This window comes from Cetorhinus maximus, chromosome 19 (genome assembly GCF_964194155.1).
Source record: "Cetorhinus maximus chromosome 19, sCetMax3.hap1.1, whole genome shotgun sequence".
Classification (NCBI taxonomy): Eukaryota; Metazoa; Chordata; class Chondrichthyes; order Lamniformes; family Cetorhinidae; genus Cetorhinus; species Cetorhinus maximus.
The window spans coordinates 7,188,876-7,215,393 of record NC_135897.1 but is presented as its reverse complement, the minus strand read 5'-3'; the positions used below and the strand labels follow the sequence as shown (position 1 = coordinate 7,215,393).

The window sequence follows — 26,518 nt, the reverse complement described above, 5'->3', positions numbered from 1 at the left end:
CTTGCTCTGAAATCTATCTGCCTCTTAAAATGTACTAAATGCTCCTTGTAATTTCATGTTGCCGTCTACACTATTTATTACGTCACTAGTCTTTGTGCCATCGGCAAACTCGGATACGCGGCGCTCAATTTCCTGATCTAAGTTAGGGCACCACCAGTCACTTCCTCCCAGCGCTTCTTAAACACAATCACTTTCAGATTCGTTTCTTTTCAGGGGAAACATGGCTGCAGCTGCTCAGACAGACTCTCTCAGGGAAGAGCTAACCTGCTCCATCTGCCTGCAGGTTTACAATGATCCGGTGGTGCTCAACTGTAACCACAGCTTCTGCTGTGCCTGCATTGAAAACCTGTGGAAAGAGAGCTGTACTGGCTTTTACTCCTGCCCAGAGTGTCGAAAGCATATGAAGGTAAGGCCCTTGGAGAAGAACTTCCAACTAGCAAACATCGTTCAGAAGTACAAGAGCTGGGCTATGTTCCAGACGGTCGTTCCCTGCAGCTGCTGCATCAAGCAGCCGCTTCCTGCAGTTAAAACCTGCCTGAAATGTGAAATATCAATGTGCCCCACTCACCTCATGCCACATCAAGAAAATGTAGCTTTTAAAAGCCACCCTCTCATAGACCCCATTGTGAATGCGGCTGCTGGAAAATGCGCAGAGCACCAAGAGCTGCTGAAGCTTTACTGCAAGGACGATGAAGTCTGCGTCTGCAGTCTCTGTGCTTTAGCAGGAGACCACAAGGACCACAATTTGATCAGTGTCAGTGAAGCGGTGAAGGAGCTGAAGGTATGTGTGCATTCGTGAAAACACATTTGAGGTAAATTCATTATATAAAGTGTAAACGACTTGAAATAATTGTGTCTCTGCTACTCCATGTTAGAGGAATATGGAAAATCAGCAATCCATGATGAAGATTAACATCATCATTATTCAAGAGGCTCTGGAGTTTCTTCAGAACAAAAATAAACATACTTTGGTGAGTTTGAAATCAGCAGCATCAAATCAACTTTTGTAAAATTATTGGGCAGAGTTTTATGTTCTCCTGCTGGCAGGTTTGTAGGTAGAAGATAGGTGTAAAATTTCTCGAATGGTTTTCCTGCTGCGTTCCCACCCACCATGACCTCTCCACAATTTTAGGCTGGGACAGGCAAGGCCTAGGCCGGTCCCTCGGCCCTTTCCCCATTTGTGGCCAGTTGTTAACCACTTAAGGGCCATTTCCTGAACAGCCTCAATTTTCAGGATGATGGGAGGAATTTTGGGGCTGGTGGGGGAGGGAAGCCAGCAATGGGCCCCCTGCCCATTCCCTGCACCCCCCACCCCAGCCTCTCTCCTGACAACCCAATACCCCTCTGTCTACCTCCCCCAGGACTCAGCCACCCTCCCCGCCCTAAGACTCCCAAACCTTACCTGGTCCTGGACTCCTGGGACATTTGACTCTGGGGACTGCTTGTAGTACCAGTTCTGACCACTGCAGCACCTGGCACTGCAGACACTAGAGAGCTGCTGGTCAATCAAATTGTCTGGTTGCTCTCTGAGGTGGGGTTTCCTCCCGAGAGAGGGGCGGGAGCCCCGCCTCCAGCCGAATAATACTTGATGGAGCATTAAATGGCTATGGGGCAGGCAGTATCGACGGGGATGTGTTGTCTGTCAACTCTTTGCATGACGGGAAGGGAAACCCCGCCATCCTAAAAATCCTGGCCATTGAATTATTTTTATAAATCAGGAGATAACATTTACATTGCATTGTGAACCAAGTTGGATTTCATGAGTAGAGAATTCCACTTTCTGAGTTTCCAAGCAGTTTCAGGCCAGTTACAATTCATTTCCTATGTTAATGCCAAATTTTCAGGAGTTGTAATGATGTTTTTGTCATGAGGTAGTGTTGATTTCCTGTTCTACTCAAGGAGGACAGTTAAGTGTCAGGGTGCATTTGCATATGGGCTCATGAACTTACTGAGTGTCAGCCTCTGTGGGGAGTGTGTTGGTTACAGAATGGTATGTCTTAACCTCCAAAAAAACTCAGCAAGTCTGGCAGCATCGGCGGAGAAGAAATCAGTCAACGTTTCGAGCCCTCATGGCCCTTCGGCAGAACTGCCAATTTATTTTGTTTTGGATTTCCAGCATCCGCAGTAGCTTTTAGCTTTTTGTTTTTATGTTTTTGTCTTAACCTCCTGTAGGTTAACTGTAAGTGTCTATTAACTACTAGAACTATTTACGCATATACAGTAAAAGGTACATTCGCGCCACACAAGTGTCAGGCAATGACCATCTCCAACATGAGAGAGTCTAACCATCGCCCCTTGACATTCAATGGCATTACCATTGCTGAATCCCCCACTATCAACATCCTTGAGGGTTACCATTGACCAGAAACTAAACTGGACTAGCAATATAAATACAATGGCTACAAAAGCAGGTCAGAGGCTAGGAATTCTGCAGTGAGTAACTCAGCTCCCGACTCCCCAAAGCCTATCCACCACCTACCAAGGCACAAGTCAAGGGTCTGATGGAACACTCTCAACTTGCCTGTATAAGTGAAACACTCAAGAAACTGGACACCACCCAGGACAAAGCAGCCTGTTTGATTGGCACCTCATCCACAAACATTCACTCCCTCCATGGTAGCAGCAGCGTGTACCATCTACAAGATGCACTGCAGAAACTCACCAAGGCTCCTCAGGCAGCACCTCCCAAACCCACAACTGCTACTATCTGGAAGGACAAGGGCAGCAGATGGGTACACCACCACCTGCAAATTCCTCACCATCCTGACTTCGAAATATATTGCTGTTCCTTGACTGTCGCTGTTTCAAAATCCTGGAACACCTTCCCTAACAGCACAGTGGGTGTGCCTACACCACATGGACTCAAGAAGGCGACTCACTAGCACCTTCTCAGCGGCAATTAAGGATGGGCAATAAATGCTGTCCTAGCCAGTGATGCCCACATCCCGTAAATGAATAAAAAGAAACAAATGTTAGTTGGTTCTTTGCTTCTCCAGAGTTAATGATACAATCACGGTGATGAAGAGTGTGTGTTTACTGAAGGATTATTCCTGTGTAAATCACTAAAATGTTCCTTTTGAAGGAGATGATGTCTGAAACAAGCAAGAGTATTCAGGAGAAGTACAAAGCTCACAGGGAGCAGATTGAAAATGAAGAGTTCATTGCCCTCCAAAAGCTCAGCAGAGAGCAGGGTCGTATAACAACAGTGATTCATGACAGGATCCTCACGCTCCAGAACCAAGTGAAAGAGTATGAGAAATCTTTGACTGACCTGAATCACGTTGGAATGAGTGAAGATATCCTGTTTATACAGGTAATAGATTGCTTCAAAATTGCTGTGCTACTTCTACAACAGAGTTTATACCAGCAATGATTGTTTTTAATTTTGCCTCTATAATGGTTAACAGGCTTCAGATGTAGTTCACTGGCTGTTTCAAGCTATGTGATGCCATTACATTATATGAATGGAAGTGCTTTGTTCTTTCTTCCTATAGGCACTGTGCTAAGGCCTCAACTTTTTACAATTTATATCTATGACTTCGATGAGGGGAGTGAAGCCATGATAACTAAGTTTGCAGATGACAGAAAGATAGGTAGGAAAGTATATTGTGAAGGGGACGTAAGGAGTTTGCAGACGGAGATGGATAGGTTGAGTGAGTGGGCAAAAATATGGCAAATGGAGTATAATGTGGGAAAATGTGAAGTTGCTGACTTTGGCAGGAAGAATAAAAAAGCAGAGTGTTGCTTAAACGGAGAACGGCTGCAGAATTCCGAGCTGCAGAGGGATCTAAATGTTCTAGTGCATGGGTCACAAAAAATTAGCATGCAGGTACAGCAAGTAATTAAGGAGGCTAATGGAATGTTATGATGAAAGCAAAATACTGTGGATGCTGGAAATATGAAATAAAAACAGAAGATGGTAGAAAAATTCAGGTCTGACAGCATCTGTGGAGAGAGAAACAGAGTTAATGTTTCGAGTCCATATGACTCAGAGCTAAAGAGAAGTGGAAGTGTGATGGAATTTATACTGTTTGGGGGGGCGGGGTTGGAGCAGATAAAACAGGATGGAATGTCAGCGATAGGTGGGGGCTAAGGAGAAATTGACAAATATGTCATAGACACAAGACAAAAAGAGTGGCAATGGTAGTGGTGAAGACTAACAAAGATGCTGATAGTGGCATAAAGGTAAGAAAGTAGAATGTGCTGATAGTAGAGCAAGAGTCTGCACTCTGTGAAAGAACAACATAGAACAAGTGACAGATGGCACATTTTGGGGTGGGTGGTGGGGGTATGGGGCGGTGGTTGGGGACGAAAGATAAAAAAGGAGGGTAAAAAGGGATAAGACAATGAATGAGTGAATAAAAATGAAAATATGCAAATAAGAAATAAATTTTTAAAAAGGGATTGAAAAAAGGGGTGAGGATAGAGGAGAGAGTTCATGGTCTGAAGTTGTTGAACTCAGTATTAAGTCCAGAAGGCTGTAAAGTGCCTAGTCGGAAGATGAGGTGTTGTTCCTCCAGTTTGTATTGAGCTTCACTGGAACATTGCAGCAGGCCAAGGACAGACATATGGGCATGAGAGCAGGGTGGTGTGTTGAAATGGCAAGTGACAGGAAGGTTCTGGGTAATGCTTGCAGACAAAGCGGAGGTGTTCCGCAAAGCGGTCATCCAGTCTGCGTTTGGTCTCCCCAGTATAGGGGAGACCGCATTGGGAGCAGCGAATGCAATAGATCAAATTGAAAGAGGTGCAAGTGAAGTGCTGCTTCACCTGAAAGGAGTGTTTGGGCCCTTGGACGGTGAGGAGGGATGAGGTAAAGGGGCAGGGATTGCACCTTCTGCGGTTGCATGGGAAAGTACCATGGGAAGAGGATGAGGTGTTGATGGAGGAGTGAACTAGGGTGTCACGGAGGGGTGTCAGGAAGGGAGGAGCCATCACCTTGCCCTTGCTGCCAACCGCACCCACCCCTCCCCCGGTGCAGTTCCCACCCTGTGACCCCCTCCCACCGCTGTAGCCTGGGATCCAGCTATGATACTAGGAGCCTGCTGGGTGTTGTACTGGCAGCAGCCACCACTCCGGCGCTGCTTCTGCCTCTGATTGGCTGGAAGCTCTCGACGGGTGGAACTTCTGCCCTGGGGTCCTTGATCCTGGGGGATGGCTCACGGCTGAGCAGTTAAATGCCCGGGCGCCACTCAATATGGTGGGGGCCTTCCCTAAAACAGGCTCTCACTAGCCCTCCAGCCAGCAGACGAGACCCATGTCACTTCCATGAAACACCGCCCTATGTTACTAGGTTCAATAGGCTGGTAGTATTTTTATGGAACAAGGAGATGACAATAATTTTTGGGCCTGTTCTAGGGTGGCCTCTCACTGTGCCTTTAAAGATTGCTGGTTAGATCGCCAAATGCCTGGAATGGATGCGTCGAATGTGCTTGCTGCATGCTCTGTCCATTCTTACTTGAAACTTGCAGGCGGGTTACTACACCCAGGCATGGGACACAGTTCACATGTTTCAGCAGCCTGTTACGCAAAACAGGAATGTGTGTTGCTCACCGCATTCACAGGCCTTGGGCATCCATGAGGCACCCGAGGATTACCCATCACAATTTTTAAAAAATCAAATGGTTTCTAAAAGTTTATATATAAAAATCTGTTATTCCCTTAGCAAAATGTTAAATTAACTTAGTCATGCAGGATCTGTCCTTTCTAATAGTTCCTCCAAAATTCTACCAAATCCCATTCTCTTGTACATGTTTCACATATTTTATCTGACTTCAGTTTCCTTTGTCTCTTTTATTGCAGGCATTTCACTCAGTTGCATCCAGGTATGTGAAAATCAGCTTCATGTCATTCAGTGTGTGAAAATTTGTCAAACGATGGACAAATGAGCCTCATCTTTCTAGCCAAGCCCTGTGCACTTTCCTGTAGAATGTTGTAGGTGGGGAACTGGTATTGATTGGCCTAGATTTAATCGAGCCCACTGGAGCAGGCATGATGGTGAGGAGGCCAGGAGAATTGTGCGGGTGTATCCACTCCCAATTCCCGACATCAGGAAAACTGTCTCCAATTTAGTGGGTTCAGTGGAGGAGGGGAAGGGCCTGACATGGGAATCCCATCCACTGGTGGGGGAGGGATGTCATTTAGACTCAGTGATGAACCACTTAAAGCCAATTATCCCTGAGCGCACTGGAAGTTAATGGTGGCCCAGGGATTTAACAGGGCTTGCACGAATCTCCCTTGGCTCCTGAAGACTGTCCAGCAAATCCTGTTTGTTAAGCCAGCAGTTTACCAGATGGGTCCCTTTATTCACAGGCACTCAGTGCCTGATCAAGGAGCCCAGAGTCATGAAGTGGTGGCGGGGGGGGAGCAGTCACTGAAAACCACCCTCCTGCCCTTGCATCTGACACCCCTTGCCCCTCTCCCAGTGACCCTCAACCCGCCCCACTCCTGTCTCAGGGATCCGGCAATAATCCCTGGTGAAGGCCTCAGAGCATTACCAGCAGCAGCCATAGCTTTGGGTGGCGCTGCTGACAATGGAGAGTTGCCAGCCCCTGGATTTCTACCTTACTGGGGTCTTAATCCAACGGGAGGCTCGACGCTGTCCAGGTAAGTGCCTGGTTACTAGGTAATGGCGTCAGGCTGCCCAATGAAAAGCAGCACGGGGTTTCCACTGATTCGCCAGCCAGTGTGTTGGGGGTGCTGGTGGGGCTCTCTGTTGCTGAAACTAAATTCCACAGTAAGTGAGCTTTTTGTGATGAAAGGCAATTGAGAGATATAAGTCCCCCAACATATGGTCAACAATTCACGTTAACTGGATGCAAGGGCCACCTTATAGCTTCAGTCACTATTGTTCAAAGATTCAGTGAAGGTTTTCCCTGTCGAGGCTGTGTGTGGCCCCTCCCAAATCACTGCTATGTAGAGGCTCTTAGAGGTAGGTGTAAAGATTAAAGAAAGGGATTTCCATTCTAATGATGACCCAGAAGCCAATGGCTCACTTAATGCTGAGGTAGGCCTCAGCAAAAAAGAAAAAAAACCTCTCAGCTCAGCAGTTCAAAATTGTCAAAAAGCAGTACAAATGGCATCAGTACTATTGGAGTTCTATGTTCAGGTATACAGGACCAGTTCGGCCAGTCCCAACCATTTCCAAGTTTTAATGTTTTTTCCTTATGGGGGACACCTTGATGGGGGCTGTGGCAATCAATATCCAGGCGAGCTCAAGGCTGGAGGCTCCAACAAAGTCAGACGTGCAAGTCCATGATGGCTAGAAGTCTCATCTCACAGGACATGTGCCATAATTAACAGGGCCAGCAAGGCCAGGCCATCTCCTCCATGTTTCCAAAATTCCCATGGAATGCCACACTGGCTCAGTTCCAGCAATAGATGCTTGTTTTAGTCTCATTTATTCTGTGTGTTCCTTCATCACTAAAGTACATTCTAGGCATCTCTGTATGAACTAAAGCGCGGCTGATTTACGCATGCAAACCTGTGTAAAACAATTTGAAAAGTCACCAGACAGCACCTCTAAAAATAGACCCACTGAAACGGACAATTCCATAGTTTACTTCGTGTTGATTGAGGTATTGTGGAACCAGATGTGAATGTTAACTCGTGTCTTAGCTAAGTTTTCTGTGATCCCTCCAATCTGTATTGTTTCTCCAGAATGAACAAAGCAGCTGAACTTTTGGATAAATCAACCATTAAAAAGATGACAAAGTATCCAATGGAGCAGAAGAGAACGCTGTGGGACCGAGGAGAGATAGTCAGACTCTGTAAGTACACCTCAAAACAGGGAAATTGGGGAAATAATATGCTGATTACTGAGACACGGCGACTGAAAAATCAGGGCTGGGAATTAAACGTTGTGGGGTATAATGTATTGAGAAACAAGTGAAGAGAGAACTCAACAGAGCACAGACCTCCACTGCACTGTGTTCACTCAACATTATTACAATTACACAGCTTTTGGTTGAGGCTTTTTCCCTGCCTGGTTGATGCTCTGTAGCTACAAAGCTGAAAAAAGAAATCTTTATGAAGAGGTTCCATCTCACTGAGGAGGCTTCAGGTCATTCCACATCCAACAACTTGCCCTGAAAACAAATTCCATCACAGCAGCTACGACAATCCACAAAATTCTAAAACAGTCAACGACGCTCTAAATAAAACACACACTGTTCTGAAAAAAAAAAATCAAGTCAGCCTATCGCCCAATGTAAACAGATCCTTTAACACATTCTACGGTCCAGGTCTACATCTTGTCCAAAAACGAATCAGTTCTTCCTTGGGCCATACCCTATCGACGTATCAAGTTTCATTGAAATCCGTCAATTAAGTTTTGAGATATAGGACTGCATTTTACAGGGGTGAGAGGGGGGTGAACGGTAGGAAAGTTGGCTGGAAGCCGACTCGCTCTGTGCCAGTCTGCTCCGCAGCCTATAACACTCTGCGGGCGGGCTAAATTGATGCAGAGTGCGACTTCCATCTGTCACGGGGGAGGAAGTCCCTCCCTCAGGAGCTGTAGGCCAATCCGATAATCCGATTGGTGGTCGGCTCCAGCAGTCCCGGCAGCGCAGTAGTGGGAGTTGCCAGGACTGCAACCACGACGAAAACAAAGGCCTAATGAATCCCGGAGTGAGATAAGCCTAGGGTATTGAGCAGGAAGGGCTTGGTCAGCTTAAAGAGGGGAGTGGGAGTGATGGTGTTTGGAGGCCAGGCAGGTAGGAAGAAAGGGGGCTATAATCTTAGGGACGGCTGCATCCGCCGATATGCAAAGGGCAACACCCCCGAAGATGATACCCCCCCCACTTCCTTCCCGCCCTTTCAAAGACCTTTTACAAAAACGGCCTGCCCACTCTGCCTGACTTCCCACACCAACCGTATTATGCCATGGGCAGTGTGTTATCGAGGTCAATTGGCTTGTTAACAAGCTCAGTTGACCCTTAATTATCTATTTACATATGGCAGGGGGCTGCTGATTTTGGTACCCACCTGCCCACCCACTGTTGTATGGGGTGAGCTCAGGGACGGGCAGGAAGGTGGTGGGCTGGACATCCTCCATATTTTACATGCCCCCCTGCTGAAAACACGACCAGCAGGGCCATGTAAGATCCAGCCCATATTGTTTACAGACAACCAGACTAACAGGGGCAAAAAACATTATCTCCACCCACATTCACTGGCGGAAGTTATAATGATAGGGGGGGGAAAGGGGAGGTGGAGTAACTATTCTCAGAGACAACATAATGGCAGTAGAAAAAAATTGAAGAAATAGAATCCATGTGAATAGAGATAAAATATAATAAAGGATCAATCACACTAATAGGGGTAGTCTACAAAGCATTTTTAAAATTCATTCATGGGGTGTGGGCTCGGCCAGCCTTTATTGCCCTAATTGCCCTTGTTCAGAGGGCATTTTAAGAGTCAACCACATTGTAGTGGGTTTGAAGTCACATGAAGGCCAGATCAGGTAAGGACAACTGATTTTCTTCCCTAAAGGACATTAGATTAGTGGAAGGGAGATGGAGGAAGAAATACATGGAATAATAATCATGGCTGATCTCAAATATATTGAAATTAATTGGCTAGAGAAATAGGTAAAGGGGATAAGGGAATGGAGTTCCTGCAGTGTGTACAAGACTTATTTCTAACCCAGTATATGAGAAGCCCAGTAAGGGAATAGTTGCTACTAGATCTAGTAATGGGGAATGAGGCAGAGCAGACGAGAGAAGTAAAAGTAAGGAGCATTTAGGAAATAGTGACCATAATATAATACTGTTTAGGACAGGTTTGTCCAACTTTTTCATGTGGTGAGCCACATTTCAATTTTTTTCTCACTCAAGGGGCTGATGAGCAAATTTTGGCAAGATAAGGTTTGGCACAACAGTAAACATGAATTTAAAAAAAATTGATGTCAAAGCAATAAATCGATAATTTTTTGAAAAAGTAATTAAATAAAATGACCATTGAAAAGTGTCAAGCAGCAGTGTTAACTAATAAAACCTTCTTTGCCTTTTTGCTGTGATAGGCAAACACAGGAGGGAACTGGGCTCTGATTGGAGAGGCAGCGCCTTGCAGAATCTTTCATTGAACTTACCTGTAGTTTGAACACTGGCTCCTGGGAGCCGGATACAGAGGCTTCCGGGGCCCCAGGCCATGGGTTGGACAACCTGGTTTAGGATAATAATTAAAAAGGATATTAAGCATGATGAAGGCTAGGGTAATAGATTGAATAAGAGCTGATTTTGAATGCCTGAGAATAGAACTTAAGATAATGTTGAACTTGGCAGCAACGTTGGCAAGCAATGATGTAGAACAGAAATGGGAAATATTTAAACCACAGTTCAATATAGTCGAAGAAAAATATATTCTGCTAATGGGCAAGAAGAAACTGAACACTGATGAGACACCATGGAAGGATAAAGACACAGGGGAAATTTTGAGGGTGAGGGAAGGACACACACTAAATATATGGACAATAGGACAGAGCATGATAAGGGAGAAATAAAGAGATTAGAAGCGAAGTCAAAAAATAAGTAGGGAAAGAGGAAAAATGAAATCAAATCACCAAAGGAACATAAAACAAAATAGTAAACTATTCTACAGGCACATAAATTTAAAAAAAATGAAGGTCGGGATGGAAATCACGTCATCAAGGGATGGGCAGGATAAAATCACAGGCAGTGACAGCTAAATGGCAGTAATATTAAATAATTATTTTGTTTCAGTGTTTAGCATGGAGATAGATCAGGTGGACATGACACTAGAGGATGGTGTTAGAAATGATTTAAGTACATTTTAAATAAAAAAATGAGGAGAATATTAAAAAACTAATCAAACTCAGAGAATAAACTCCTGCTTAAGACAGGCGATATCTGTGTATTTTGAAAGAATCTAGAGGCACTATTGCACATATTTAATAATTCATTGGAAAGAAGTTTAGTGCCACAGGACTGGGAGTTAGCTAACATTATACATATATCTAAAAAAGGAAACAGAGCATGTCCATGGGGTTATAAGCCTGTCAGCTTAACATTAGTAATAGGAAAAATAAAGGAAAACCACGTTTGAGAGAATCAAAATAATCTGGACGCCAAAATATAATAATGTATAAAATTTTTCTTGAGCAACCTCATTGAATTCTTTGAAGAGGCACCAGGGACAGTAGACAGGGTTAATTCAGTTCATCTACATTATCTAGATTTCCAAAAGGCCTTCAATAAGTTGCTACACAATCGACTAATGGAGTCAGGGGACAAGTTGTCGAATGGATAGCTAGCTGCAGGATAGAAAGCAGGGAATAGAGGTAAAAAGGTAATAATTCAGAATGCCAAAAGGTGGGACATGGGGTCCCAGGAAGACCAATGCTGGGACCACAATTTATATTAACAATTTAGACTTTGGAATAAAAAAATTTTTAGATTTGCAGGTGACATAAAATTGGGGTGGATAGTCAACACTGAGGAGGACTGCAACAAATTACAAGAAGACATTAATAAATGTGTAAAATGGCCATATAATTTGGAAGATTAATTTCAACACAGAGATCTGAAGAAGAGTCATATGGACTCCAAATATTGACTCTGTTTCTCTCTCCACAGATGCTGCCAGACCAGCTGAGTTTTTCCAGCATTTTCTATTTTTATACTAAAAATAAAGATGTGGCCATAAAAATGTAAACCAGGAATTAGGGTTTATTACCAGAAGGAAAAGAATTGAAAAGTAGAGAAGTTATACTAAACTTGTATAAAAGCTTCGCTAGACGACACTTGGGGCTGATATTTCACTGGGCGGGCAGGCATGCACCCAACCCGCTCAAGTGTAAAATGATGCATGATGACGTCGGGCAAGCATCCTGAAGTCATCACGCACTCGCGTGAGATTTCACTTGGCTGGTGCGCATGGGAGTTGGCAGCGCACCCGCCAACAATTAACAGCCCTATTAGGGCCATTAAAGTATTAAGTGAATGCAATTTTTTGCTGCCCGTCTAACCTTATGGTTGGCGGGCAGGCGAAAAGGCCAAGCGGCCTCTGGATTCTTTATGAAACCTTATCCACGGGTGGGATGAGGTTTCCAACAGCAATTAAAAATAAAATAAAAATTTTGAAATATCATTTATAACATGTCCCTGCTCATGTGGCAGAGTCACATGAGTGGGAACATGTTCTTAACATTTGTAAATTCTTTATTTTGACTTTAAAAATCTTCAGCTCCCTGAGGCACTCGCCCTCCTCCTGCCTCCGCCCCAGCAGCGCTGAGCGCTGCAGCATGCATTTCATGCCAGCTGGCCATTAATTGGCTATGTGAAGGTCTACGGAGTGTCCTTACTGCATCTGGTCATCATCCTCCTGCAGTCGAGCGACTGTTAGGGTCTCCACTGCGTCTCCATGACAGGAGCATTCTCACAGAGCGTATTCACGCTGCCATAAGCCAGACTGGAGTCAAGCATTCACAGATGTAATGTGAGGGTCTATGGGGTCACCTCACTGCATGTCGTCATCATCTTCCACAAATCTAGCAGCTATGAGGGCCTCCCATGCGCCTGCCCCATCTAGCCAGTGCGAGGACCTGTCATCGTTGCCTTCGGGGACCTCCTCACCCTCATCCCCGTCGGTGTCCTCCTCATTGGAGGAGATCTCCAGCTCCTCCATCTCTTCCTCAGTCAGCTCATCTCCCTGTTGCAGCGCCAGGTTGTAAAGGGCACAGCAGATGATGATGATGTGTGACACCCTCTGCGGACTGTATTGCAGGGCTCCACCACACCGGTCCGGGCACTGGAACCTCATTTTCGGCTTCCCATGGTCTGCTCCACCAAGTTGAGAGCTGCAGCACGAGACTCATTATACCGTCGCTCTGCTGCAGTCTGAGGCCGAGGCACGTTTGTCATCAGCCACGGCCTCTGCGGGTGGCCCTTGTCCCCAAGGAGCCATCCCTCTGTGGACCCTGGAAGATGTCAGGGATCTGTTACCGACTGAGGGTGTAGGAGTCATGCACAGTCGCTGGAAACCATGTACACACCTGCAGGATGCGTTTTTGGTGGTCATACACCAGCTTCACGTTCAGCGAGTGGAACTCCATGCAGTTGATGTAGCCCACCCTGTGTTGCAACGGAGATCTGAGCACCACGTGAGTGCAGTCGATCATGCCCTGCACCTGTGGAAACCCGAGACCTGGGTGAATCCAATCGCTCTTGTGCCCTGGCTGTCCTGGTCCTGTGTGAAATGCACAAAGTTGTGTGCCATTGTGAAGATGGCATCAGTGACCTCATGGATGCATTTGTGGGTAGAGGCTTGTGAGATCCCACAGATGTCACCAGTAGAGCCTTGAAAGGAGCCACTGGCATTGAAATTCAGCGCCGTGGTCACTTTCACGACTATTGGCAGTGGATGCCCTCATGTCCCTGTAGTGCCAATTTTTAAAAATTCATTCATGGGATGTGGGCTTCGCTGGTTGGGCCAGAATTTATTGCTCACCCCTAATTGCCCTTGAGAAGGTGGTGGTGAGCTGCCTTCTTGAACTGCTACAGCCCATGTGGTGTAGGGACACCCACAGTGCTGTTAGGAAGGGAGTTCCAGGATTTTGACTCAGTGACAGTGAAGGAACAGCGATATATTTCCAAGTCAGGATAGTGAGTGACTCAGAGGGGAACTTCCAGGTGGTGGTGTTCCCATCTATCTGCTGCCCTTGTCCTTCTAGATGGTAGTGCTTGTGGGTTTGGAAGATGCTGTCGAAGGAGCCTTGATGAATTCCCGAAATGCATCTTGTAGATGGTGGAGGGAGTGAATGTTTGTGGATATGATGCCAATCAAGCGGGCTGCTTTGTCCTGGATGGTGTCAAGCTTCTGGAGTGTTGTGGGAGCCGCACTCATCCAGGTAAGTGGGGAGTATTCCATCACACTACAGACTTCTGCCTTGTATGGTGGACAGGCTTTGGGGAGTCAGGAGGTGAGTTACTCATTGCACGATTCCCAGCCTCTGACCTCCTCTTGTAGCCACAATATTTATATGGCGAGTCCAGTTCAGTTCCTGGTCAATGCTAACCCCCACGATATTGATAATGGGGGATTCAGTGATGGTGATGCTATTGAACATCAAGGGGCGATGGTTGGATTCTCTCGTGTTGGAGATGGTCGTTGCCTGACACTTGTGTGGCGCAAATCTTACTTGCCACTTGTCAGCCCAAACCTGGATATTGTCCAGGTCTTGTTGCATTTGGACATGGGCTGCTTCAGTATCTGAGGAGTCACGAATGGTGCTGAACATTGTGCAATCATCAGCGAGCATCCCCACTTCTGACCTTATGATGGAAGAAAGGTCATTGATGAAGCAGCTGAATATAGTTGGGCTGAGGACACTAGCCTGAGGAACTCCCATAGTGATGTCCTGGGACTGAGGTGACTGACCTCCAGCAACTACAACCATCTTCTTTTGTGCTAGGTATGACTCCAACCAGTGGAGAGTTTTCCTCCCAATTCCCATTGACTCCAAACAAAAACAGAAATTGCTGGAAAAACTCAGCAGGTCTAACAGCACTTGTGGAGAGAAAGACAGAGTTAACATTTCGAGTCCGTATGACTCTTCTTCAGAGCTAAAGAGAAGTAAAAATATGATGAAATTTATACTGTTTAAGCGGGGTGAGGCAGGTGAAGCTGGATAGAAGGCCAGTGATAGGCAGAGGCAAAGGAGAGATTGACAAAGATGTCATGAACAAAAGGACAAAGGGGTGTTAATGACAGTGGTCCTGGCTAAAGGAGGTGCTGATGGTGGCATTAAGGTCAGAAAGCAGAATGTGATAATAGCAGGACAAGGGTAAGCACTCTGGAAAGAACAACATGAACAAGTGACAGATGGTCCTTGTGGGGGAGGGGTGGGGGGAGGGGAGGTTGGAAAAAGATCGAAAATAGTAAAAAGGTGGGGATAAAACAATGAATAAAAATGAAAATAAATATAAATAAAAATATAAATAAGTGGATGAAAAATAAAAATAAAAAATAAAAATTAATATTGAAAAAAGGGGATAAGAAGGGGTGATGGTGGAGGAGAGAGTTCATGATCTGAAGTTGTTGAACTCAATGTTAAGTCCGGAAGGCTGTAAAATGCCTAGTCGGAAAATGAGGTGCTGTTCCTCCAGTTTGCGTTGAGCTTCACTGGAACATTGCAGCAGGCCAAGGACGGACATGTGGGCATGAGAGCAGGGTGGAGTGTTGAAATGGCAAGCGACAGGAAAGTCTGGGTCATGCTTGCAGACAGACCGAAGGTGTTCTGCAAAATTGTCACCCAGTCTGCGTTTGGTCTCTCCAATGTAGAGAATACCGCATTGGGAGTAACGAATGCAGCAGACCAAACTGAAGGAGGTGCAAGTGAAGTGCTGCTTCACCTGAAAGGAGTGTTTGGGCCCTTGGATGGTGAGGAGGGGGGAGTAAAGGGGCAGGTCTTGCACCTTCTGCGGTTGCATGGGAAGGTGCTGCGGGAGGGGGAGGACGTGTTGGGAGTGATGGAGGAGTGGACCAGGGTGTCCCGGAAGGAACGGTCTCTACGGAATGCCGACGGGGGGATGAAGGGAAGGTGTGTTTGGTGGGGCATTTTGCTTTAATCCCATTGATTCCAGTTTTGCTCGGGCTCTTTGATGCCACACCCTGTTAACTGCGGCCTTGATATCAAGGGCAGTCACTCTCACCTCAGCTCTGGAGTTCAGCTGTTTTGTCCATGTTTGAACCAAGGCTGTAATGAAGTCAGGAGCTGAGTGGCCCTGGTGGATCCCAAACCGGGCGTCAGTGAGCAGGTTATTGCTAAGCAAGTGTCGCTTGATAGCATTGTCGATGACCCCTTCCATTACTTTACTGATTATGGAAAGTAGACTGATGGGGTGGTAGTTGGCTGGGTTGGATTTGCCCTGCTTTTTGCGGACAGGACATACCTGGGAAATTTTCCATATAGCCGGGTGGATGCCAGTGTTGTAGCTGTACTGAAGCAGCTTGGCTCGGGGCGTGGCAAGCTCTGGAGCACAAGTCTTCAGCACTATTGCCGGAATATTGACAGGGCCCATAGCCTTTGCAGTATCCAATGCCTTCAGCCGTTTCTTGATATTATGTGGAGTGAATTGAATTGGCTGAAGACTGGCATCTGTGGAGGAGTCCGAGATGGGTCATCCACTCAGCACTTCTGGCTGAAGATTGTAGCAAATCCTTCAGTCTTGTCTTTTGCACTGATGTGCTGGGCTCTTCCATTATTGAGGATGGGAATATTTATGGATCCTCCTCCTCCAGTGAGTTGTTTAACTGTCCACCACCATTCACGACTGGATATGGCAGGACTGCAGAGCTTAGATCTGATCCATTGGTTGTGGGATCGCTTAGCTCTGTCCATCACTTGTTGCTTATGCTGTTTGGCACGCAAGTAGTCCTGTGTTATAGCTTCACCAGATTGACACCTCATTTTTGGGTATGCCTGGTGCTGCTCCTGGTATGCCCTCCTGCACTCTTCATTGAACCAGGGCTGAACCCCTGCCTTGATGGTAATGGTAGAGTGGGGGATATGCCGGGCCATGAGGTTACAAATTGTGTTTGAGTACAATTCTGCTGCTGCTGATGGCCCACAGCGCCTCATTGATGCCCAGTCTTGAGTTGCTAGCTCTGTTCAAAATCCCATATAGCATGGTGGTAGTGCCACACAACATGATGGAGGGTGTCTTCAATGTGAAGGCGGGACTTTGTCTCCATTTCAACCCTCACTACCTGCCGCAGACCCAGTCTAGCAGCTATTTCAGTTAGGACTCGGCCAGCTTGGTCAGGAGTGGTCCTAGCGAGCCACTCTTGGTGATAGACATTGAAGGCCCTCATCCAGAGAACATTCTGTGCCCTTTCCATCCTCAGTGCTTCCTCCAAGTGGTGTTCAACATGGAGGAGCACTGATTCATCAGCTGAGGGAGGGTGGTATATGGTAGTCTGGGTCAAAATTGTAGAACTCCCTTTCTAACAGCACTGTGGGTGTACCTACACCACATTGATTGCAGCAGTTCAAGGCAGCTAACCAACACCTTCGCAAGGGCAACTAAGGATGGCCAATAAATGCTGGACAAGCCAGCGAAGCCCACATCCCATGAATGAATTAAAAAAAAGGTCAGCAGGAGGTTTCCCTGCCCATGTTTGACCTGATGCCATTAGAGTTCACGGGGTCTGGGGTCGATTTTGAGGGCTCCCAGGGCAACTCCCTCCCGTCTGTATACCACTGTGCCGCCACCTCTGCTGGGTCTATCCTGCTGGTGGGACAGGACATACCCAGGGACAGCGATCCAGGTCTGGGACATTACCTGTAAGGTATGATTCCATGAGTATGATGCTTGACTAGTCTGTGAGACAGGTCTACCAATTTTGGCACTAGCCCCCAGATGTTAGTAGGGAGGACTTTGCAGGGTCGACAGGGCTGAGATTGCCGTTGTCGGTGCCTAGGTCGATGCCAGGTGGTCCATCCGATTTCATTCCTTTTTTGTGACTTTGTAGCGGTTTGTTACAGCTGAGTGGCTTGCTAAGCCATTTCAGAGGGCATTTAAGAGTCAACCACATTGCTGTGGGTCTGGAGTCACATGTAGGCCAGACCAGGTAACAGATTTCCTTCCCTAAAGAGCATTAGTGAATCAAATGGGTTTTTACAACAATCAACAATGGTCTCATGGTCATCATCAGACTTTTAATTGCAGATTTTTATTGAATTCAAATTCCACCGTCTGTCGTGGCAGGATCCAAACTCAGATCCTCAGAGCATTACCCTGGGTCTCTGGATTACTTGTCCAGTGACAATACCACTACGCCATCGCCTTCCCCGTAAATCCTGTGGTAGCTGGCAGATGTTCTCTAGACATGCGCAGTCTTTGGCGACACTGGTTCTCGGTCATCTGCAGGAATGAAAGGCGACTTCGATAGATCGTGGCTGTCAACAGACTCCCTGTGACTCTTCGGCAGCGTGTGTGGGAGCCACAGCTGCTCCTGCCTCTGCTCAGCTAGGAGCCTCAGTCGCTCTCTCCTCCGTTGTCTTTGCTCTCTGCAGGCCATCAGGCATGCAGCTGGTTTACCAGGCTCCATGATCTTGATGTACTTCTCTTGCAGGATGAAACAGAGAGAGACATGGTTAGCATAGGTGTACTAAAAACCTGTTCTGGTTAAGTGTGAAGGCCCCTTACTGCTTCCTGGAGAGTGCTGGCCACCATTGAGATGGCCAGAGTTTAGTGCACTGCATGGCTGCCTGAGACCCCACCCACCTCGGCCCTACTGCACCTGACCGATTGGCAGCAGGTTTGCCCATTGGGCTGCATGCTGTGCTCTCACCTCAGGCATAGGCATTCTCCAAACCTGCACTGCAAGGCTGCACTGCTAGCTTGAACCATGGGGGAGACTGGTCCAAACCGGGATGATGACATTGCAAGAGGCTGTGAGCACCTCCAGCAGTGACTGCTCCATGGCCAACTTTAGCAAGGAGATTGTACAATGTGCACAGTTGTCCAAGTCAAATGCTCAAGACTTTGCAGTTTGTGCCGGGGGTTGGTGGTGAAAAGCTTTGGAGCACTTAGTGGCACTTTGATGCCCCTGCATTGCTTGAGTGGGCAACTAAGCCAGAAGCCCGACTCCAATCATATCAATGTGGTTGTGCCTGAACTGTCTCAGTTGCAGAGGAATGGTCACTTTCTACAGGTTTGCTGAATGCGTGGCCACTTCCCTCGCTCACCCTACCCCCACCCCAAATTCTTGCGCGCTTTATTCAATGGCAGGGCTGTCGTTGCCCTTTCCCTCCCCACCCCCAGGTCACCCCAACTGCAAGGCAGCCCTTGCCTTGCGACCCCCCCCACAAGTCGTCTCAATGGCAAGGCTGCCCCTGTCCCCCCAACAGGCCACCTCAGCGGCAGGGCTGCCCTTCACCGCACCCCCTCCACCAAATGCTCCTCAAGCTTGAAGTCCAACAGGTGACCCTGGTGAGTGCTGCACATCGCTGCTGTGCACTCCCCTCCGTGTTCCCCTCAAAGTGCAGCCCACCAAGTGCACGCCTCTTACACGCTGTTGTGAAACATGTTTGCATGCTTTCCCGCCGACGCAGACGGACGATCCAGCTGGTGCGGGCGGTGATTCTGTTGACGTGCTGATGTATTAAAGTGAGGTTCCTGACGTCCGATGGTGGAAAACGCGGCCCGCTGTTGGCGGACTGAGCGGACAATCGTGAACTTGTTTCGCGCCGTCTTGAAGCCGATTGCACCATATTGTCTGCTCACGCCTCCGAAAACGTCCGACGTCGGCGGGCACAGAAAACCCCGGCCCCTGTCTTTGGACTTGCACACTAACCCGATGGAGCTCAATGGAAGTTAAGGGAATAGCAATTCACCTTTCAGCACTGCACGCACAGGTTTAAACATGGCAGCTGTGCAGGTTCGTGTGAAGGCAGAGAAATAGACTGCAGTAACATAGAAAGGGGACTAATATTTAGAATCCTCAGTCACTCTGCTAGGAGTGAGGACAGCGAGTTACTTACCTATCTCTCACTGGCTGGGATTTTCCACTCCCGATCCTGGCGGGTGTCATGGAGGGTACGGGAGCTAAATCTCACGAGGAGGCCCAAAACCGCTTTTACAATGATGTAAAATGAGGAAGCGATTGTACGCTTAAGCCGTCAATTTCCAGCCATCAACTATCACGAAAGTCATTAGCAGAAATCAGCATCTCATTATGACGCCTGCTTGCTGGAATCATCCCTCGATGCTGGATTAAGAGCCCACGTCTGTGTGCAATTAGAACAATGTGTTTCACAACAGGGTTCAAACAACATGCAGCTGGCGACCTGCACTTCACTCCTGACCCCCAAGGTGAGTTCACATACCTGCCATCACGCAGCCAGGCTTCACAGGCTGCACCGCATCGGTTTCAGGGGTGGGGTCTCAAAACAAGTGTACCACAGCAGGGTTAAGGCTTTTACTGTGCTGCAGGGCAAGGGCTCCATTGGGGAAGGGGCCAGCCAGGACTGAGGAAAGGGAAGGAGCTGCAGGGCAGGGGATCCATTGGGGACAACGAACGGGGTAGGTTGCACTGAGTCACATGACTTGGGGGATTGCGGGAGCACTCAAGGGTCACCCAATTGAAATGATAGTTCCAACATGAGGACAGAGGCGCAGCTGAGACAGGTTAGCAGATGTTCAATTGACATGCAGGAAGTCAGGAAAGTGAAGCAATAAGGCCCATTCAACACTGGTCCCTCAAGATGGCAATTGTGTTCCCCTAGATTTAACCCCTCGTTTGCAGCCTTCAAAGTCACCAGAGTATTATGGAACTGCAGAACCATTGAGTGACTGGAGAAGGTCTAAGGAGTATTTGCTGCATTTGGACATGGACTGCTTCAGTATCTGAAGAGTCGTGAATGAGGCTGAACATTGTGTAATCATCAACGAACATCCCCACTTCTGACCTTATGATGGAAGAAAGGTCATTGATGAAGCAGCTGAAGATGGTTGGGTCTAGGACTCTACCCTGAGGAACTCCTGCAGTGATGTCCTGGAGCTGAAATGATTGACATCCAACAACCACAACCATCTTCCTTTGTGCTCGGTATGACTCCAACCAATGGAGTTGGTTTTGAGTCAGCTTGTCCTGCATGAAGACAGATGGAGAAAATGTGAGCAAGACGCATGTGAGGGCAAATGATAAGGTGGCGAGTGGAGGCTTGGACAGTATTAGGATGCAAACTCCAGAGGAGATGAAGCTAGATGGAGATGTGAGGGTGTGTGAGTGATTGGTAATGTCCCTTGAGGTGGCAGTGAAAGAGATCCTTGTGAATGTGTGACAGACTTGAGAGTGTGTGAGTTGAGAGATGAAATGGTTGACTTACCATGGCAGAATGGATGAGATCCATTCATCTTCTTCCTGCACTGGGCGGCTGACCTCTTCTGCAGGGCATTTGCACTGGCCACTGCTGCGACTCAAGCCGGATTGGTTACCTTGGTGAAAGGCCTGCGGCCAGAGCAGGGGTAGAGGTCATTGCGGCAGGCCTTGACTACATTCAGCAGGTGCTCCAGTGAGGTGTCACTGAATTTGGGTGCAGCATGCTTTCTGCCTTTTGGAGACATGTCTTCACTGGAGCTGTTGCAGAAAGTGTGAATGCTGTGCAGGTGTGCTGTTATGGTACAGCTGATGGTAAATGCTGAGCTCCTCAAACCCCAAAGGGAAACTTGAAACAACTGCCACAGTTGTTTTGCTATTTGTATAAATTTTGAGATGCGTGCCTTGAATTCAGTAGTAATAAGACCACCAAGTCTTATAGGTTTCTTACAAAACCACATTAAACCTTTATTAACAGAAGAAATGATTTTGAGTACATACATAGATCTACAAATTACCACTATGATAACTTCTAAACCCCCTAATTAATCTAACTCCCAGTTATACTTGCGTTAAGGCAACAGTAAGATACATAGATTTTAAAAGACCCAGGCAAAGAAACATGATACCTTGAACAATCCAATTCAAAGTGAGTTTTCTTAACTTCAGCTCTTTGAAGACAGCAGCTTGAGGCTTAGATGCTGGAGGTTTTTCACAATTTTAGATCTCGGAATGCCTACCCTTACACACAGCCTTTGCTCCTTTATATATATCTTCCACTTTGAATGCAAATTCCCATTGTTGCATTATGCCTTTGCACTTTGCCTCCCTGATAATAAAAAATCTCTCATAGTACCAATTTTACCAGTAATCTTTGGGAAAAATAAACACACTGGGCAAAATTTTTACCTTGGCGGGCGGGCCTACGCCTGACCTGCTCGAGTGTAATGACGCGCGTTGTCGTCGGATGAGCGTCCCAATGTCAACACACAGCGACGCGATATTTCAGTCGGCAGGCACATGAGGGAATCGGCAGCATGCCAACCAACAATTAAAAGGTTTGTAAGATCATTAAAGTCTCAGTTAACTGACATTTTTCACTGCCTGTCCAACCTTACGGTGGGTGAGCAGGCGAAAAGGCCAACCAGCCTTTTCGTTTGTTAGGAAACCTTATCCACGGGCGAGATGAGGTTTCCTAAAGCAAATAAAAATAAAATTAAAATTTTAAAATTTCATTAATAACATGTGACTGCTCATGTGACTGAGTCACAGAGGGGACACCTTTTATAATATTTTTCATTTCTTTATTTTTTAAAAAAAACTCGTCACCTCCCTGAGGCAGCTCTTTGCTTCAGGGGGATTCTCAAGAGCGCCATCGCCTGCACGTGCGAAGTTCACGCCTGCCCTCCTCCTCCCCGCCCGCGCAGGCAGTGCTGAGCGCTGCCACTCACGTTTCACGCTGGGCGAGCCTTAATTGGCCCGCCCGTGTGAAATCGCCTTCCAGCCTCCATCGCGGGTAGCAGTCGGCTTCCTGACCAACCCCCCCCCGCCCACCCGCCCCTGCTGAGCCCACCCGACGAGGGCTAAATTCTGGCCACTGTTTCTTACTTCACCTGGCTAAGTGACACATTTCACCCCATCCTTTGAAATCAATCTAGCCTGGTTTATTTGAAAAGGCAAATGTTCCCTTTACCCCTATGTTCACCTACTTAACATTTCAAATCTAGTTTATCTTCTAATACACCAAAGCCTTCAGACCAGCTGCTTTTCATTCAATTACTTCACACACACCCACACACAGCCATAGACCCACAGAAACCACTCTACAATAAATTCCATTAACATTATGAAAATTATTATATCTTCCTGACATGCACCATTTAGATATGGTGTCTGGAATTAGGCAGCGCTAAGGTTCACAGCGGAGTGGGTGAATCAGATGTTGCCCACCAGTGGAACGGTGTGTTCCCTGCGGATGGATAATTAATCAACTGCAATTCGACGATTTGCCGCAAAAAGCAGCCATTGTGGCCGGTGGGTGGAACGACGTTTCTTCTTGCCCGCTAACAGACTGCGCATTTCAGGGAAAATCCTGGCCGCTGTAATTGAAATCCTTAGTCACTCTGCCAGGAGTGAGGACAGTGAGTTATTTGTCAGCATCCCACTGAATTTAAAATCCTCAGCCTCTCTGCCAGGAATGAGGACAGTGAGTTATTTGTCTGTCTCCCACAGTATTTAAAATCCTCAGTCTCTCTGTCAGGAGCGAGTGGCTGATTTATTTTGATTTCTCCTTTGATTCGTAGATGGACGGACACCGACTCTGGATCCTGATACAGCACATCCCTCCCTCATTCTGTTTAACAATAACAGCACTGTTTTGGGATCTTCAGATACACAGCCATATCCAGACAGCCCACACAGGTTTAACGGCAAACAACAGGTCCTCTGCTCTTCAGGAGTGAGCTACGGCCGCTGCTATTGGGAGGTGGAGACCAATAAAGCAGTGGGATGGAAAGTCGGAGTCTGTTACAGAAACATCAGTCGAAAAGGGCGGGGTACTGAATGTTCTCTGGGACAGAATGATAAATCCTGGTGTGTTCAGTCAGCGATGTTCTCCTTTTTAGCCTTGCATAATCATTTTAAAACCAAACTACGTAATTTTAAAGAGCACCCCACCACAGTGGGAGTGTTTGTGGATTTTGATTGTGGGATAATCTCCTTTTATAGTGTGTCAGATGACAAACTAACCCACTTGCACACTTTTGAGCAAACATTCAGTGAGCCTCTGTATCCAGCACTAGAGATAGCTAATAATGTAATTATGACCATGTTGACAATGGAGGACAATCACTAAGTTTGCAGACCGATATGTTCATCTCAGGCTCTCTAGTTAGGATGGTAGTCATGTTGTCCCACCTCTTCACTGTGTGGTCCCACAAACCCAGGCTAAAACCTTTATCAAGGCTCCCCCCTCCCCATCTTGTTCCCATCACACCCATGTTAAATGCTGACCTTAATATTTACTTCATCTTGAATTTTCAAGCAATAATTGATCCTGATAACTGCAAGCAGAATTCTTCTCTAAATGTGCTTTCAACATTTCACTAAGTGGATATTCCTGTTCTATTTTGGTTTAATGGTGGCTGATTCCTGAAGCAAGGGTGGCATTTATTTTTGATTCTGAGGGCTAATTGTACAGGAGTAGAAGAGGTGCTGTGGGAATAAAACATCTAGAAAGCAGTCTAACAACTGGCTCAGTGCTGTTTCCTGGCAAATCCCTATTCCTCTGTAGACACAACAGACCAGCTGAAGCTGCTTTAACAAGTCTTTTTTCATACTTGTTCATGGAATGTGGGTGCCATTTATTGTCCATCCTTAATTGCCCTTGAGAAGGTGGTGGTGAGCCGCCTTCTGGAACCGCTGCAGTCCAATGCAGTATAGGAGCATCCACAGTGCTGTTAGGAAGGGAGTTCCAGGATTTTGACTCAGCAACAGTGAAGGAACGGCGATATAGTTTCTAGTCAGGATGGTGTGTGACTTGGAGGGGAACTTCCAGGTGGTGGGTGATCCCATCTATCTGCTGCCCTCCTAGATGGAAGTGGTCGTGGGTTTGGAAGGTCTAAGGAGCTTTGGTGAGTTGTTGCAGTGCATCTTGTAGATTGTACACGCACTGCTGCCATTGTGTGTTGGTGATGGTGGGAATAGATGTTTATTGTGGTGAATGGGGTGCCAATCAAGTGCGCTGCTTTGTCCTGAATAGTTTTCAGCTTCTTGAGAGTTGTTGGAATTGCACTCAGCCAGACAAGTGGGGGGTATTCCATCAGATTCCTGACCTGTGCCTTGTAGATGGTGGACAGGCTTTGGGGAGTCAGGAGGTGAGTTACTTGCTGCAGAATTCCAAGCCTCTGACCTGCTGTTGTAGCCACAGTATTTAGTTGGCTATTCTAGTTCAGTTTCTGGTCAATGGTAACCCCCAGGATGTTGATCATGGAGGATTCAGCAATGGTGATGCCTTAGAATGTTAAGGGGAGATGGTTAGAGTCTCTTTTGTTGGAGATGATCATTGCCTGGCACTTGTGTGGTGTGAATGTTACTTGCCACTTATCAGCTCAAGCCTGAATATTATCCAGGTATTGGAACATGGAATAAAGCCCAGCTGCTTGTCATTTGCCTTGGCCAGATGGGATCGGGTGCTTAGCCTCCTGTATGAAGAGGTCCACATCCAAAGCTCCAGTAGGTTCACTGGGGATAATTTTGAATTTACTGTATAATTTTGATGATACTGTGAAATGGGAGACATTGCCCATGATATATTTCTCCAATTTCCAGTTCCACTGAAATTGGTGGAAATTGGGAAAGACATATCACAGGTGGCTGGTCGAGTGTTTAGTTTTACACTACTGGCCAAAGTCAAAACGAATCATATAATCATAGATATTTACAGCACAGAAGGAGCCATTCAGTGCCAGTGTCTGCAATGGCTGACAAGGAGCTATCCAGCCTAATCCCACTTTGCAAATCTTATTCCGTAGTCTTGTAAGTTGCAGCACTTCATGTGTATACAAGGACATTTTAATGTTATAAAGGTTCCTGCCTCCACCTCCCTTTCAGGCAGCGAGTTCCAGAACCCCACCACCCAGTTGATGAAAATATTTCCCCTCAAATCCCCTCTGAACCCCCTACTTAGTCTATTCCCCTAGTGAAGGGCCCCCCAACCATAGGGAACTGCTCCTTCCTATCCACTCAATCTAGGTCCCTCATAATTTTATACGCTTCAATTAGGTCTCTCTTCAGCCTCCTCTGATCCAAATAAAACAACCCTAGCCCATGCAATCTTTCTTCACAACTAAAATTCTCCAATGCAGGTACAATCCTTAGCAATCTCCACTGTGCCTTCTCTAGTGTAATAACATCTTTCTTATAATGCTGTGACGAGAACTGCACGCAATATTCCATCTGTGGCCTAATTAGTATTTCATACAGTTCCAGCATAACCTCCCTGCTCTCATATTCTTTGTCTTGGCTAATAAAGACAAGTATCTCTTATGCCTCCTTGGCCACCTTATCTACCTGTCCAGCCACCCTCAGGGATCTGTGGACTTGCTTTCTGAAGTCCCTCTGTTCCTTTACATTTCTCAGTATCCTACCATTCATTGTGCATTCCCTTGCCTTGTTAGCTTTCCCCAAATGCATTACCCTGAATTTCTCCATTTGCCACAGTTCTGTCCACTTGATTAGTCCGTTGATACCTTTCTGTGGCCCACAGCTGACACCAGGGGCAGGATTTACGGATTGTCGGTTGGACGAGCATGGCGGGCGGACCCGGGAGCGGCTAGGAAACAGTCCACCGCCCACGATCGGCCCCCGACCACAATTTCACACTGGCTGGCCAATTAACGGCCAGCCTGCATGAAAGTAGCGTTGAGCTCAGCGCTGCTGGGGTGGATGGTGGGAGGAGTGGGAGCACAAAAGTCTGGGGGTGGAGGAGTGCGCGCTGAAAGCTCCCTGGATGCAGGGAGCTGCCTCGGGGAGCTGGACAATGTTAAAATCAAAAATAAAGATGACTAAAATCTGAAAAAAATGTCCCGACATGGGACTCACTCAGTACATTTTTACCACAGGCTTCAATTATTAAGAGTCATGCAATTCATTACATGTTTGAACTGTTGTTTAAATT

The 26,518-nt window shown here is 46.8% G+C and overlaps 1 protein-coding gene across 1 annotated transcript; it reads left to right on the top strand.

The window, feature by feature from the left end:
- Positions 1 to 26,502, top strand: LOC144693624 (E3 ubiquitin-protein ligase TRIM7-like). The gene is made up of 6 exons (XM_078563455.1): positions 1 to 781; positions 876 to 971; positions 3,083 to 3,313; positions 5,800 to 5,822; positions 7,657 to 7,766; positions 23,145 to 26,502. The coding sequence occupies exons 1-6, from the start codon at positions 221 to 223 to the stop codon at positions 23,693 to 23,695; spliced, it is 1,572 nt and encodes a 523-aa protein (XP_078419581.1). The 5' UTR covers positions 1 to 220; the 3' UTR covers positions 23,696 to 26,502.
- Positions 26,503 to 26,518: the final 16 nt, after the last annotated feature.